Here is a 16,619-nt window from a genome sequence, read left to right as displayed (position 1 = left end):
ATGTCGAGGATGAGGTCTGTATTTAAGCCAAGTCAAACTGCAATAGATCGCCCCCTACATGTCAATAAACCATAGCTCATTCTATAACAGACAACATATTCCCCGTTTATGCCTTTAAAACAAAATTCATTCCAAACACAGCCACTGTTTTGCGTCTCTGACTAACATGACAGTGTTTCGTTCCTGAATGAATAAACCGTTTAAACGGTTCAATCGCAATGACTCACTTATTAACTCGCTGACACCTACTGGCGGTTTTTATTTCACATTTAAGGTACCTTTTCATTTTTTAAATAATTTCAACCATCAGTTTTCAATGGTTTATGTTTAAAATATCAAACTATTATTTATTCATTTGTAACTGCATGTTAAAGTATCAGTGTCCCACAGAGCTGCATTAAACACTGTGTAGAAACATCTAAATGCCACTTCAGATGCATTGCAAAGATCAATTTTGCTGATACTGATTGCATTTGCTTGATAACATTTTTTTGGTGTGCCACCCCAAGATTTACAGTGGCCTCATCTGGACACCCCATTAAAATTTTCTGGGGGTGTCACATGCCGTTGAGTCCTCTTTGCGCAATACAGTGTCTTGGGACATATGGCCAGTGTTCCTAAAACCTCCCCATCATTATCTAACTACACAAATTCCATCTATCTAGTATAGCCATCTGAGTAGCATCTGCCTGCAGAACCGGAGGCTGCATTTTCAGGAACGTAATCCTAAAACCCTACTTTTTTAGTGACTATGCCACCTACAGATTTAAAGGACCAGCGAAGATGGATGACAATCAGAGTGTGAGTATCAAATGTAAATCAATTCTTATTCGTTCAACTTTAAAAACAATTGTGATGCATTTCATTGAAAAGTTAATGTAGCCGAAGTGATCGTGATTTGCTAAATAGTCTTGAATGCATATAACCATCATATATTAGCCTCTAATGCTGTAAAACGAATTGTTAGCACATTCGTTTAACGGAACTGTTGCATGACTGGTAAGCTTGTGTTGACTTATTGACAGCACAACATACTGTAGCATATTCGTTATGAAAGCCTGTTACTCATTGTTTTACCATTTTAATTCAGTTAAAATAATCTTAAAGTTTTAACTGTCACATGCTCACAGTCAGCCTGTTTAACGTTACCCCACTATACATGTTATGAGTACATCTCTTCATTTTTACATAGTATTGTAATGTTGACTGAGACATATGACATTTTAATAGTCAGACATTACAGAGAGGCCATCATAATAATTGACTGTTAAAACACCACGTGTTAGATTGTGTCATGTACTGTGTACTGTATTCTATATGAAGTGCTTTCAAGGACAAAGCTCAGGGCAGGCAATAGTATGACAAAAAAAATTGGTCAAGTACTAGGCTTAGGCCTAATTTATGTCTATTTATTTATATGGAAAGTAATCCTGTACCTGGGGAACCTGCTGGAGACCTGCCACTTCCAGAGCTTATGGGTACACACACACACACACACGCGTGCATGCACGCACAGACACACACACACACACACACACACACACACGCACGCACAGACACACACACACACGCACGCACATGCGCATGCACGCACAGACACAGACGCACGCACAGACACAGACGCACGCACAGACACTCACACACACACACACACACACACACACACACACACACACACACACACACTCACACACATACAAACTCCTGCAGAAAGGATAGCACAGAACAGGTGAACACACACTCACATTCACAATCACACACACACACACACACACTCACACACGCATGCCTGAGTTTCAGCTTGATTGAATTTTACAATAAACTCATTTCAGTAAAGAAATTTGGAGTCTTCATTTCATTAAAATCACAGTTATGCAGCTGATTTTGGATTTGTTTGTTTGTTTTACTTTGTTTTTAATTTGTTTTCTTATAAATGTAGCAGTTTATACTTTGAGAAGTATATATAAATATGACACTTTTTTTATTCTTTAGATTTATTTTTATTTTGTGCATTTTGCACACAATTTTTTTCCCCTCATCTTTTAATTCTGCCACAAAATGAAAAGATAATTGCTGACTTGCATGTTTATTTCACCATTACAGTTATTTTCCCCTTAGAATTCAAAATGTGCATCTTGCAATTCTGACTTATTTCTCAGAATTGTGAGATATAAATTAATAATCAAAAGAAAAAAAAAGATCAATTAAAAATTAACAGCTAGCTTTTTTTTTTTTTTCCACTGGCAGAAACAAGCTTCCATACAAATGTGATTCTATAATTAAATTCGATGTTTAAAATATGCATTTATAAATTATAATCTGTGTCCCTGCAGCACAAAAGCAGTCTTAAGTCTCTGGGGTATATTTGTAACAATAGACAACAATCTATTGTATTGGTAACAATTGCCAAAAATTATTAAGATATTAAGATCATGTTCATGAAAATATCCTACTGTACCAAAACTTAATGTTTGATTAGTAATATGCATTGTTAAGAATATCATTTGAACAACTTTAAAGATGATTTTCTCAATATTTAGATTTTTTCAGAACTGGTAATGAATGACGTAAACACTAATAAAAATAAGTGAATAAATAAAAACGAGAAAACGTCCTGCACTACGAAATTTAATTTATTGAATAAGATTTATCGTTAATTTGTTTTACAATGGAAAGATGACGATGCCTGCTTGTTATTTGAAGGTTTAATACAGCGATTAAATCCTGCAGTACGTCACCCGTGCACGTCATCGCGCGTTCTGCGCCGGCGCATGCGCAGTGGAGCCGGAGCGCTGTCCAGTGTTCTGAAGCGTGAGTGTGTCAATCATCTCTCCGTCTAAACGCCTTCATCTCTTGGAGACTTTGAAGCTTTTACATGTATAAAGCCATATGCACACGGAGGAGAAGAACACCCTGTTTTGTGTCTGATGTTTGAGGTGTGATCAAGGGATAATTAAGGTACTTCAGCTCTGTTTACATTCATTATCATCATGGATATGACTGTAAAGGGTTTTTGTCATGTCAGCTGTCTGATCACCCTGTTTTTCGGTGTGTGTTTTTGTTTATGTCGTCATTTCATGCTCACATGGTGTTTTGTTTTGGTTTTGATCGTTCGTCTTGCACCTATCTGTGGCGTTCCTCCCTCCCCCTCATTACTACAGTTTCCGCTTCTAATTGTTTGACTCCACTCACCTGCATTCAATGTTTGTCCATCTCTTCCTCTATTTATTCCCGTCTGTCGCGCCAATCGGTGCCAGATCGTCGTTCGACTACAGCCCATGTGTAGTCCTTCTGTCTAGTCCTGCTCTGTCGTGCCATTGTCTGCTGCTTCTGGTTTTGTTTTGCTTTTTCTATTTTTTCCCCTCCCTCATTTACTAGACCGGACCCCTACATTCCTCAGAAGTGTTTTTGGTTTGCTCCGTGACGGGCTCGCTCGTGTTCTCCTCCCTCCTCCACTTCCTACGCGGCCGCGCCATCGGGCGCCCCCTGCCGGGTGTTTACGAAAGGACATTCAAGCCTCTTATTTTCCTGCTGGACATTTTTCTATTATTTCCCGGCCTGTTTTTGTTAGTTGGAGGGAGTTTTTCTTTTGGACTTTTTTGAATAAATTCTCACACCATACCTGCATCTGTGTCCAGTTGTGTTCCTGACAGAACGATCTGGCCAAGATGGACACAGCAGGCGCAGATCCTGTCAGAACCGCAGTCACCCAGCAGGGTGTTCTTTTAGGCCAGCACGAAGCCAGATTGACGAACACCACAAGGGAGGTGGAGTTCTTAACCAACCAAGTGGCTGAGCTGACCACCCGCATCCAAGAGCTGCAACGAGAGGCTGCAAAGGGTGGTGCAGCTCACCATCTTCCTCGCCATGAGCTTGAGCCCCGATGCAATAACCCACCACCCTACGATGGAGACCCCAATTCCTGCCGGGCCTTCTTGTCCCAGTGTTCGGTGGTGTTTGCCTTGCAGCCACGCACATACGCTCTTGAGATGTCCAAAGTGGCTTATGTATTGACTCTTCTAACTGGTAAAGCTAGAGACTGGGGTACTTCCGTCTGGGAGACTCAAGCCCCTTGTTGCGCCTCTTTTAAGGATTTCCGCCAGGAGATGGAGAGGCTATTTGACCGCTCTGCCAGAGGTCAGGAAGCGGCTGACCAGCTAGCACGGCTCCGTCAGGCGGGTCGCTCAGTAACGGACTACGCTATTCATTTTAAGACTCTGGCAGCGACCTGCGATTGGAATGAGGGGGCCTGTCGAGCTATGTTCCGTGCAGGGCTTGATGATGACATCCAGGATGAGCTGGCCACTCAGGACTTGCCACGGGACTTTGACGATCTCGTTAATATGGCGTTGCGGATCGAGGGTCGCCTTCGCCGCCGCCGTCAGCGCCTGGCAGTTCGTCCACCCTGGAGGACCGAGGAGTCGTCACCTGTTTCCCCCACCGAAGCCACTGAGCCGGAGCCTATGCAGGTGGGGCGCCTGCGGCTCACTCCGCAACAGAAGCAGCAAAGACTCACCCAAGGGCTATGTCTGTATTGTGGCAAGTCCGGTCACTTCGCAGCAGGCTGTCCGTTAAAAGTCAAGGCTCACCAGTAAAGAGGGGGATCCTGGTGAGCGCTACCCCTTTATTGCATTCCCCCTCCTCTCGCACTCTCCTTCCTGTCTCAATTCAGTTTGGTGATATTTCTAACTCCTGTGCAGCACTGGTTGACTCGGGAGCTGAGGGCAACTTTATGGACCTCTCCCTAGCCACCCGTTGGGGGATTCCTGTCATTCCTCTTCCTGAACCTATTCCTGCCCGTTCATTGAATGGCACTTTGATCACCACTGTCTCCTATGCTACCCCTCCTGTCAGTCTAATAGTCTCGGGCAATCACCGCGAGGTAACCACGCTGTACCTTCTTGAATCCCCGAGTGCTCCCATTGTCCTGGGGCACCCGTGGTTGGTGCAACATGGCCCCCACGTGGATTGGTCGAGCAACTCTGTCTTGTCTTGGAGTAAGTTTTGTCATGCGTCTTGTTTGGGTGCTGCCTCTTTTCCTGTGTCTGTGTGTCCTGTCTTACAGGTGGAGGCTGCTGATTTGAAGGGGGTCCCAGTGGAGTACCACGACCTGTGCCAGGTGTTTTGTAAGTCCCGGGCCACCTCGTTACCTCCACATCGTCCTTATGACTGTGCCATTGAGCTCCTCCCAGGCACTTCTCCGCCCAAGGGTCACTTGTTTTCCCTTTCAGGCCCTGAAAGAGAGGCCATGGACAAATACATTAATGAATCCCTCAAAGCCGGTCTCATCCGACCCTCTTCATCTCCTGCAGGTGCTGGCTTCTTCTTTGTCAAGAAGAAGGATGGCTCCTTGCGTCCTTGTATAGATTACCGAGGCCTGAATGACATCACTATTAAGAACAGGTACCCCTTGCCTCTTATGTCGTCTGCCTTTGAGCTATTGCAGGGAGCCAAGGTCTTCACCAAGCTGGACCTTCGAAATGCCTACCACCTGGTTCGTATACGTGAGGGGGATGAGTGGAAGACAGCTTTCAACACGCCCACGGGACACTTTGAGTACCGGGTCTTACCATTTGGTCTGACCAACGCCCCAGCTGTCTTCCAGGCCCTGGTTAACGACGTGTTGAGAGACATGGTGAATCAATTCGTCTTCGTGTATCTTGATGATATCTTGATATTTTCCCCATCTCTGCAGGTACACACTCAGCATGTTCGCCAGGTGTTACAACGGCTGCTGGAGAACCAGCTCTATGTTAAGGCGGAGAAGTGCGTTTTCCATGCCCAGTCGGTTCCGTTCCTGGGGTTCGTTGTTTCGGCAGGGGAGATCAAAGCCGACCCCTGTAAGGTAAGGGCCGTTGCCGAGTGGCCAGCTCCTGACTCTCGTAAAGCTCTGCAGCGGTTCCTGGGGTTTGCCAACTTCTATCGGCGGTTTATCCGGAACTTTGGTCAGATTGCTGCACCTTTAACGGCACTCACCTCTCCCAAGGTACTGTTCAAGTGGAATACTGGGGCACAGGAGGCCTTTGATAAATTAAAGTCCCGTTTTATCTCTGCTCCTGTCTTGTCTATTCCAGACCCTGAACGTCAATTCATTGTTGAGGTGGATGCCTCAGATGTCGGTGTGGGCGCGGTCCTATCTCAGCGGTCACACGAAGATGGTAAGGTGCATCCCTGTGCCTTCTTCTCCCACCGCCTGAGTCCCCCAGAACGGAATTACGACATAGGTAATCGGGAGTTGTTGGCAGTCAGGCTGGCTTTGGGGGAGTGGCGTCACTGGTTGGAGGGCGCAGCTCAGCCCTTCCTGGTCTGGACGGATCATAAGAACCTCGAGTACATCCGTTCGGCCAGGAGGCTGAGCTCCCGACAGGCTCGCTGGGCCCTCTTCTTTGGTCGGTTCAATTTCACCCTGTCATACAGGCCCGGGTCCAAGAATATCAAGCCCGATGCACTCTCTCGTCTTTTCGAGGCTCCTGAGGGGAGGGAGTCTGCAGACACCATCTTGCCCAAAGGGGTGGTGGTGGCATCCCTCTCTTGGGACATTGAGAGACGAGTAGAGGAGGCTCTACTTAAGGGTCCTGTGCCGAAGGGGGGTCCAGCGGGTAATCTGTTTGTTCCCACCAAGTTGCGCTCTGAAGTGATCCAGTGGGGTCACTCGTCCAGGCTAGTCTGTCATCCAGGAGTCCGGAGGTCGCTGGCTGCCATCCGTCAGCGATTTTGGTGGCCATCCATGGCCAAGGATGTCAGGCAGTTCGTGGCTGCCTGCTCTGTGTGCGCTCAGAACAAGACTTCCAATGCGCCCCCCGTTGGTCTGCTCCACCCGTTGCCCATCCCTTCCCGCCCCTGGTCACATTTGGCCCTTGATTTTGTCACTGGCCTCCCAGAATCCATGGGTAACACCGTCATTCTTACGGTGGTGGACCGTTTCTCTAAGACGGCCCATTTCATTCCCCTTCCCAAGCTCCCCTCTGCCAAAGAGACTGCTCAGGTGATGGTTGATCACATATTCCGGATTCATGGTCTTCCGGTCGATGTGGTCTCCGATAGGGGTCCCCAGTTTGTCTCTCGGTTTTGGAGGGAGTTCTGTCGGCAGATCGGGGCCTCTACGAGTCTGTCATCAGGTTTCCATCCCCAGACCAACGGGCAGTCCGTGCGGGCAAACCAGGATTTGGAACGCACTCTTCGCTGCCTGGCATCCCACAATCCCAACTCCTGGTGTCAACAGCTGTCCTGGGTAGAATACGCCCATAACTCCCTTCCGGCTTCTGCCACAGGTATGTCCCCATTCCAGTGTTCTGTTGGTTATCAACCTCCCTTGTTTCCCACACAGGAACCCGAAGCTGCGGTCCCGTCTGCTTTGGCTTTTGTCCGACGGTGTCGACGCACCTGGGAGAAAGCTAAGGCGGCCTTGGCCCAGGCTAGTAGGCGGACCAAAGCAGCGGCCGATCGTCACCGGACTCCTGCCCCCCGCTATGTGTGTGGTCAAAGGGTATGGCTTTCCACCAAGGACCTGCCTCTCAGGGTAGCCTCACGCAAGTTGGCACCCAGGTTCATTGGCCCATACCGGATCACCAAGGTCCTGAGTCCGGCGGCGGTGCAGCTCAAGCTCCCTACCACGCTTGGTCGGGTACACCCTGTTTTCCATGTTTCCAGGGTTAAACCTGTGTTCCATTCCCATCTTGTTCCATCTGCCCCATCCCCCCCTCCCCCCCGTCTAGTGGATGGCTCCCCGGTCTATACGGTGAGGAAGTTGCTAGATGTCCGACGTAGGGGGCGGGGCTTTCAATACCTTGTGGACTGGGAGGGCTATGGCCCAGAGGAGAGGAGCTGGGTCCCGGCCCGGGACATCTTGGATCGGACACTGGTCGAGGACTTCTACCGGCGACGAGGTGAGCCCCTTCCTGTGGCGCCTGGTGGCGTCCGTCAGAGGGGGGGTACTGTCATGTCAGCTGTCTGATCACCCTGTTTTTCGGTGTGTGTTTTTGTTTATGTCGTCATTTCATGCTCACATGGTGTTTTGTTTTGGTTTTGATCGTTCGTCTTGCACCTATCTGTGGCGTTCCTCCCTCCCCCTCATTACTACAGTTTCCGCTTCTAATTGTTTGACTCCACTCACCTGCATTCAATGTTTGTCCATCTCTTCCTCTATTTATTCCCGTCTGTCGCGCCAATCGGTGCCAGATCGTCGTTCGACTACAGCCCATGTGTAGTCCTTCTGTCTAGTCCTGCTCTGTCGTGCCATTGTCTGCTGCTTCTGGTTTTGTTTTGCTTTTTCTATTTTTTCCCCTCCCTCATTTACTAGACCGGACCCCTACATTCCTCAGAAGTGTTTTTGGTTTGCTCCGTGACGGGCTCGCTCGTGTTCTCCTCCCTCCTCCACTTCCTACGCGGCCGCGCCATCGGGCGCCCCCTGCCGGGTGTTTACGAAAGGACATTCAAGCCTCTTATTTTCCTGCTGGACATTTTTCTATTATTTCCCGGCCTGTTTTTGTTAGTTGGAGGGAGTTTTTCTTTTGGACTTTTTTGAATAAATTCTCACACCATACCTGCATCTGTGTCCAGTTGTGTTCCTGACAGTTTTACTGTTTGTCTGAATTATGAAAAGCAGGCTCAATTGATTGAGATTTTTAAAGTACACTGAATACTGAATCATCATTTTTGTTCAGTTCATATCAAACGATAGTTTAGTTTTGATTTTGGAACTAGATAATGGTTAGGGTTTGTGTGTTAGCACAATATTTTATTGGAATAGTTGTTCCTTTATTGGTGAAGGTTTATTGGTGAAAATGTGCTCTTGCTCAGTTCATCAGAGATGTTGATGAGTTTGTTTCTTCATCAGGTTTGTAGAAATGTAGCATTGCATCAGTGTCTCATCGATGGATGCTCTGCAGTGAATGGGTGCCGTCAAAATGAGAGTCTGATAAAAACATCACAATAATCCACAGCACTGCAGTCCATCAGTGAACATCTGGATTATAGACTCTATTACTTGTGGATTATTGGGATGTTTTTATCAGCTGTTTGGACTCATTCTGACGGCACCCATTCACTGCAGGGCATCCATAGCTGATACAATGCAGCTTTGAATCAGGGAGCATTGTGAAATGAAGCTGGTTGTTCTCCAGCTGATGGAGGTGTCCGGTGGGTCTCTGTGTAACGGCGTGTCGGAGCAGCGGTCAGTGTTCCTGGTGTCTGAGTCACACGGTCAGCAGGTGCTCGGTGTTCTTCAAGGTTTCAGAGAGAGAGGAGTTCTGTTCGACTTCAGCATCCGTGTGCAGGAGGAGACGCTGCCGTGTCACCGCTGTGTTCTCGCCGCATGCAGCGACTTCTTCAGGTGAACACTTCACATAACAACAGATGAATAAAACAGTTTTCTGTGTGAATATCTGTCATTTATTTCTGTGATGCTCCGCTGTATTTCCAGCATCATTCCTCCAGTCTTCAGTGTCACATGATCTTCAGAAATCAGAATAATATGATGATTTACTGCTCAAGAAACATTTCGTGCTGCACAATTTTTTTGTGGAAACTGTAATGCATCTTATTTTTTAGGATTCACAGATGAATAGAAAGTAAAAAAAAAAACAGCATTTATTTGAAATATAATTTTTTTGTAACAATATAAATGTCTTCACTGACAATTTTGATCAATTTAATGCTTCCTTGCTGATTAAAAGTATTAATTTAAAAAACAGGGCGATGTTTGAGCTGGACATGCGGGAGCGTGATGACGGCACCGTGACCCTCAGTAACCTCTCGACGCAGGCCATCCACACCTTCCTGGATTTTGCGTATTCTGGTAAAATAGAAATCAGAGAAGACAATGTGGACATGCTGTTTCAACTGGCCTCTTTCCTGCAGGTGAGACAGAAGACATGATGTGTCGCATTATTATTGTTATCATTAGAGGAAGATTTAGTTGTTTTTATTGCACTGCACACAAAGTAAAAGGGGTTTTCGTCATCAGATAATAATAATATAATAATATGCATAAACAATGGTGGAAACACATCGAATAAATACCTCAATGCGCATTGAAAAAGTAATGTGACTTTGCGTTGTAAGATGGGATAACTTACGTTAACAGCGTTATCGTGTCTTTCCTTCATTCAGGTGGGCTTCCTCTCTCGCGCTTGCAGTGACTTCCTGGTCCAAATGCTGGATCTCTCCAACTGCCTGCAGCTGTTAGCGCTCGCTGAGGGTTACGGCTCCTCGCATCTCCTGCGTCGCGCAACTGACTTCGTCACGCAAAACTTCCACGCACTTTCCTCCGCTCCAGACTTTCTGGAGATGCCGGTGTGCGTCTTGGAGCACTGTCTGTCTTCAGATGCTCTCAATGTCCCGGATGAAGAAAGCGTCCTGCATGCGCTGCTCCGCTGGATGCAACACGAGCCGCAGTCGCGCAAAATCCTTCTGCCAAAGCTGCTTCCGCAGGTCCGTCTACACCATCTGCGTCCGTCTGCGCTGGAGGAGGCCAAGCGGCTGCTGAGCGCAGATGGATGCAGCATTAGCACGATTAAACAAGCTCTCGCAGACGTTCATCGATTCAGTGGCTTGTTTTGCGATGCTCGGCCTTCTACGACATCCAGCTATATTTTTGTGCACAAAACAGAGGATGGCGGAGAGATTCGGCATGCGTTCTGCTACAACATTGGTGCGGATCTCTGGAAGGAGCTTCCAAACGACGCAGCTCTGATTTTAGACCGGCCTGGATCATCTTTCACCAGTTTCGGAGAAAAACTCTTCATCATTGGCGGATGCCGTGGAGAATGTCGTCGCACTATTCGCCTGCACATCGCTGCGCATCAGCATGATGCGATGGACGAAGTCTGGTGCTACTGTCCCATCACACACAGCTTCACACCAGTTCTGTCCATGCACCACCCGCGGACGATACATGCATCCGTCACCGCTCTAAATCGCATTTACGTAATTGGCGGGAAAACACGCAACGCTTGCAGCATTCTGGATGTTGAATACTTTGATCCTCTAAGCGGCGTTTGGACTTCCGTTAGCCCTCTTCCCAAAGGAATCTACTTTCCGGAAGTGAGCGCATGCGGAAGCATCATTTACACGCTCGGATCCGAGGTGGAGATTACCGAAGCATTTAATCCTTCACTCGACTGTTTCTTCCGCTACGATGCTGTTGCGGATCAGTGGTGCCAACTAGTGGCAGAGTTCGGCCAGTTCTTCCACGCAACGCTTGTCAAATCAGTGTCCATCAATGACACGCTCTATCTATGCGATCTTTCTACGTATAAAGTCTACAGCTTCTGTCCGGACAGTTGCGTTTGGAAAGGTGAAGGCTCCTTCGAATGCGCTGGGTTCAATGCGGGTGCCATTGGCGTGCGGGATAAGATCTACATCCTGGGTGGCGATTATTCTCCCGATGAGATTACGGACGAGGTGCAGGTGTACCACAGCGGACGGTCCGAATGGCAGGAGGTTTCGCCGATGCCTCGAGCGCTGACGGAGTTTCACTGTCAAGTGCTGAGCTTCAACCGCTACAGAGATCCATGGAGAAGAGAAACCGCAGAAACACCCTGAATCAGACATCTGGGGCCTCACTTATAAAATGTTGCGCAGAACCATCCTAAATTTGATCTTTAAATGATCTCTTAAATATGCATGCGTCAGGTGTATTTCCTCCGAGTAGGAATGGGAGGCAGCTATGTTTCCAGCCACCTATTTTTATGCGCATTTTGGAATATCGCATAAAAACCACGGGATGGAAAAATCAAGATGCGCATAAATTAAAATAATGATCTTCAATTTTATAGTTTCAGCTCTCTGCCTTGTAAACAACTCTCAATTATAGTCATTAATATATATAAGATCACTAGTCATCATCCAGATTCTTTAATTTAGAACAGCGAGCTTTAAAAAAAGCTTACATTTCCAAAAACCTGCAGTACTCGAACAAGAAAAAGTGCGTAAGTCATCTCAGACCCTGACAGGAGGCTAAGCATTTGCCAAATCAGCTTTTTGTAAGCACACACACACACTCTAAGATCAAATCTGAGCACACACACACTTTATAAATGAATGAGGCCCCTGGAATCCAGCGTGAACCCATCAACTTTATTGAGGCCGTGATGCACTAATTCGTTTTTGTAAACGAGGTAATGAAAAGTAAATTGCAGCCATGATTTAAAGGAATAGTTCACCCAAAAATGAGGATGTGCTCACTCTCAGTCCTTCTGAGATCAGGATGAGTTTGTGTCTTCATCAGGTTTGTAGAAATGTAGCACTGCACCAGTGTCTCATCGATGGATGCTCTGCAGTGAATGGGTGCCGTCAGAATGAGAGTCTGATAAAAACATCCCAATAATCCACAGCACTCCAGTCCATCAGTGAACATCTGGAGAAGACAAAAGATGAAACACATCCAGTATTAAGATGATTTTAACTCAAATACTCTCTATCTAGTCTATAATCCATAATAACACTTCCTCCAGTGAAAAAGTGCATCTACTGTTGTCTCTCACATCAAAATCCAGACACAAATTGGTTTAGAGCTGTTTAACGCTGTTTGATCTGTGCAGATTTCTCTCCTGATTCAGACCACACTTTTACTCTGAAAGGAAGTGTTATTATGGATTATGGACTCAGAACAGCTTGAAGTTAAAAACATCTTCCCAGGTAACAAATTAAAGATATCAAAATGTGGAAAGGTTTTGAAATGTATCTAAAATATTGAAATGTCCAGTTTTCTTGTCGCTATTATAATGTTATTTTAAGGTTACAGAAACGTTTCCTATGCTGTTCATCAACTACAAACAGCATTATGAGGACTTTTGAGATTGTCGATCTCAGCTTTTTTCTTCTCCAGATGTTCACTGATTACGTGTGGATTATTGTGATGTTTTTATCAGCTGTTTGGACTCTCATTCTGACGGCACCCATTCACTGCAGAGCATCCACTGATGAGACACTGATGCAATGCTACATTTCTACAAACCTGATGAAGAAACAAACTCATCCTGATCTCAGATGAACTGAGCGTGAGTGCATTTCGGATCATTTTAATTTTTGGCTGAACGATTCCTTTAACTGTTCTTCATGTCATTCTAAACACATTTTTTTTTCTCTTTTACTATAAAAAGAGCACTCTCCATACAACACTATATTGTGCACTATATTTAAAAAAAATCTTTTGAAGGCTTTATGTGAGGAAAAAGAGATTTAAAGCAAAATTTGCACACATATCTAATCAGACATATACTGAAGTGCATCATTAGAGAACATTTAATGTATTCAGTTTTTCAGATTAACTACTAACATCTTTGAGCTAACACTGCAAATTGTATTTCTGTATCTTAATGTAAAGTTGATGCATGGATCTAGAGATGCTGTAACACACAAACACACACCGTTGCATTGCCAAAGAGTTCTTTATTTAAACAAATAAAACAATGTCTTCACTCACAACATTGCTGGTACTCCTTTGGCAGTTAATTTGACTGTTTTTCCCAATTTATCACATTAAACATCCAGAGTATCAAAGCATTTAACATTTAACACATGACAATAATCCATACGGACAAACTGTGCTGCTTTTGAAGGCATCATGAGACGATCCATCCTGACTGGCAGATCTTCCATCCGTCTGCAGAAACATCATCATCCGGTGCTGGAGCTCATCTTCACAGCTGAGGACGATGATGAGGATGAGGAGGAGGAGGAATGAGCTCCTCAAGCATCCTGGTACTGTTTGACCAGTAACCACATGATCAGAACTGTGATCAACACAACCATAAAGTTCAGAAACAGCTCCTGTGCGGATCGGTCCATCTGAGCCGTTCAGAGCAGAAACACGACAGCTGGAAGACTGGAGAAGATCGGGGATCTGGATCAGAGACAGAGGGAGAGAGGGAGAGAGAGAGAGAGAGAGAGAGGAAAATAGACTAGTATGATGGTCATTTAGAAATGAAGCCAGCAGTCTGTTTATCTGTCCAAGTTTCACCCTCTGTTTGGCTTTGAATTTCAAACACAAATCTATCATCACACACACACACACACACACACACACTCACACGCACGTTTACTGTCCCTATCATATATCATAGACTATTGTTTCTACATAAAATCATTTCTAATGATTATAGACAAGAAAATGTTTTTGTTTTTTTCAGAGGTTTGGGGTTGGCACAATTTTTTTATATTTTTAAAGTCTCTTCTGCTCACTGCTGTGCTCATTTGATCAAATATACATTAAAAATACTGATTTATTTTTAGAATCTAAATCATCTGTTTTCTGTGTGAATGTGTGTTAAAGTGTAATGTATTTCTGTGATGCTCCGCTGTATTTTCAGCATCATTCCTCCAGTCTTCAGTGTCACATGATCTTCAGAAATCAGAATAATATGATGATTTACTGCTCAAGAAACATTTCTGATTCACTTTTGATTAATTTTATGCAGTTTCTGACAAAATAATTATAATAATCATAAACACTAGTTTAAAATCCTAGTTTCATCCCAAATGTCTCCTAACTAAGATTTTGACATATTTAAGGAGGTTATTTTCCCCTCAAACTAAAACTACAAGCACACAATCATTCAGCAGGAGTGTCACAAACAGCAAAGTGCAGCAAACACAGATCTGAGAGAAAACCAGAGCACAGCAGAACCTGAGTTTGCATGAACAGTGAAATGCATGCTGCAAAACTGCAAAAGCTTGTGCATCTAATCAACACATGATACATCCAGACCAGTCTAAACTCCAGGATGCACTGAGATGGCCTTAAGTTAGATGAAAGGGTGATGAGAGACTTCTGCAGATGTGGCTCGTCTGGATGCTTCTTACCTGCACAAGGTTCCCCTGGAGTGTGTGTCACGCAGCAGATTTAAAGTCTCTGTGAGTCCAGCTGTCACATCTCTCAGCTCTTAAAGCAGCCCCGCCGGACCGGACCGGACCGGATTGGAGCAGCATTGCTGAGGTCACAGTATTAAAGCGTCTGCGAGACTCAGCTGTGGGTTCTGGATCAACTCTCCAGTGATGAGCTGAGCTCTAGTGTTTACAGACCGACGCCTCTGAGCCTCAACACACATGTGACACGCATGACTGACAATATGCAGAAAGAGGCGTGTATGTGTGTATGAGTGTGTATGTGTGTGAGAGAGACTGTGTGTCTGTGTGGGTGAGAGAGATTTTGTCTGTGTTTGCATGTGAGTTTGTGTGTGTGTGTGTGTGCAGCTTTGCATGTGTGAGTGAGTGTGTATGTGTGTGTGTGTGTGAGTTAGTGAGAGAAAGTGTATGTGTGTGTGAGTGAGAGAAAGAGTGTGTATGTGTGTGCAGCTGTGCATGTGTGAGTGTGTGTGTGTTGTGTGTGTGTGTGTGTGTGAGTTAGAGAAAGAGATTTTGTGTGTGTGTTTGTATGTGTGAGAGAGAGAGAGAGAGTGTGTGTGTGTGTGTGTGTGTGAAGCTGTGTGTGAAGCTGTGTGTGTGTGTGTTTGTGAGTGTGTGTGTGAGTGACAGAGGGTGTGTGTGTGTGTGTTTGAGAGTCATAATTTTATTTAAAATTGAATAAATGATCTCTCCAGTGATGTGTGGTTTGTTCGGAGGACAATATTTGTCTGAGATACAACTATTATAAATCTGGAATCTGAGGGAGCAAAAAAAAATTACTAATCAAACATTAAGTTTTGAAATATTTACAGTAGGAGATTTACTAAATATCTTCATGGAATATGATCTTTACTAAATATCCTGATGATTTTTGACATAAAAGAAAAATTAATAATTTTGATCTATAGTATTCCGTATTGTTATGTATTTCTAAAAATATACCCCAGAGACGTAAGACTGCTTTTGTGCAGATATGTATTTTCTAAGTGAAAATATTGTAAAATGTAAGTGATTCCTGTGATGCAAAGCTGAATTTTCTGTATCATTAATGTAGACAGACGTCTCTGTGTCACAGCATACATGTGACATACAAAAAATAAATAAAAAAAATCATCAGAAATGATGCATCATGAGAGGAATGTGTTTGAGGGGTTAGAGTCATCTCTTCCACTTACAGTGGTTTGTTGACTTGTGTGTGAGCTGAAATAACTTCAGTATAAATCTTTCCAGAAGGCGGAGCAGATGGAGCATCCGCCTCAGATTCAGGACAGGAATTCTGCTGCTCCGTCTCCTCTTTTCCTCGTGAGTCCACCTGATCCAGGAGCACTGTTGCCGTGGCGATCGTGGCAGTGACGTCCCATTGTTGGAATCCAGCAGCTGGTGAAGTGCAGCGAGTCGAGATCACGTTACAGTATAAGACCACTCCAGCTGGAGCTGCTGCTTTCAACCAAACATATCTGAGACTTATTAAAACAGGATAATCATATGAGAAGTGGTCATAACACTATCTATACTATGCCTTTATGGACTAAAAATGAATAACACTTATTTTGATACAGGAGAGAAATATGTATATGGTAGAAGTTTATTTTGTGAAATTTGCCATATAAAATAAATTTTTATTTGGATGTTAAATATCTAATTTTCCTCTAAAATATATACCCCCCTCCCCCCTTCATCATCATAGTTCTGTTTAATTTACTCTCTGGAAACAATAATTAACATAAAATTATAATTTTACTCACCCTAATGATGTTCCAAACCTGACTTTC

The 16,619-nt window shown here is 44.7% G+C and overlaps 2 protein-coding genes across 2 annotated transcripts; one reads left to right on the top strand and one right to left on the bottom strand.

Annotated features, from left to right (window-relative positions):
- The first annotated feature begins 2,784 nt into the window (after window positions 1–2,784).
- Window positions 2,785–13,688, top strand: kbtbd3 (kelch repeat and BTB (POZ) domain containing 3). The gene is made up of 4 exons (XM_052575709.1): window positions 2,785–2,958; window positions 9,123–9,331; window positions 9,693–9,858; window positions 10,111–13,688. The coding sequence occupies exons 2-4, from the start codon at window positions 9,126–9,128 to the stop codon at window positions 11,542–11,544; spliced, it is 1,806 nt and encodes a 601-aa protein (XP_052431669.1). The 5' UTR covers window positions 2,785–2,958; window positions 9,123–9,125; the 3' UTR covers window positions 11,545–13,688.
- On the bottom strand, window positions 13,373–15,025 carry LOC127972310 (sarcolipin-like). Its single transcript, XM_052575734.1, has 2 exons — window positions 14,806–15,025; window positions 13,373–13,846 (listed from the first exon to the last, which is right to left on the bottom strand). The coding sequence occupies exon 2, from the start codon at window positions 13,789–13,791 to the stop codon at window positions 13,693–13,695; it is 99 nt and encodes a 32-aa protein (XP_052431694.1). The 5' UTR covers window positions 13,792–13,846; window positions 14,806–15,025; the 3' UTR covers window positions 13,373–13,692.
- Window positions 15,026–16,619: the final 1,594 nt, after the last annotated feature.

The sequence above is a fragment of the Carassius gibelio genome, chromosome B15 (assembly GCF_023724105.1).
Source record: "Carassius gibelio isolate Cgi1373 ecotype wild population from Czech Republic chromosome B15, carGib1.2-hapl.c, whole genome shotgun sequence".
Taxonomy (NCBI): Eukaryota; Metazoa; Chordata; class Actinopteri; order Cypriniformes; family Cyprinidae; genus Carassius; species Carassius gibelio.
Note: the sequence above shows the minus strand (reverse complement) of the source record. Positions and strands in the feature narration are given on the sequence as shown.

Excerpts from the sequence above, each read along its gene's own strand:
- kbtbd3 (XM_052575709.1), top strand. The coding sequence starts at position 9,126 with ATGGAGGTGTCCGGTGGGTCTCTGTGTAACGGCGTGTCGGAGCAGCGG. Across the intron at positions 9,332-9,692 it reads GCATGCAGCGACTTCTTCAG|GGCGATGTTTGAGCTGGACA; the intron begins GTGAACACTTCA and ends TTTAAAAAACAG. Across the intron at positions 9,859-10,110 it reads AACTGGCCTCTTTCCTGCAG|GTGGGCTTCCTCTCTCGCGC; the intron begins GTGAGACAGAAG and ends TCCTTCATTCAG.
- LOC127972310 (XM_052575734.1), bottom strand. The coding sequence starts at position 13,791 with ATGGACCGATCCGCACAGGAGCTGTTTCTGAACTTTATGGTTGTGTTG.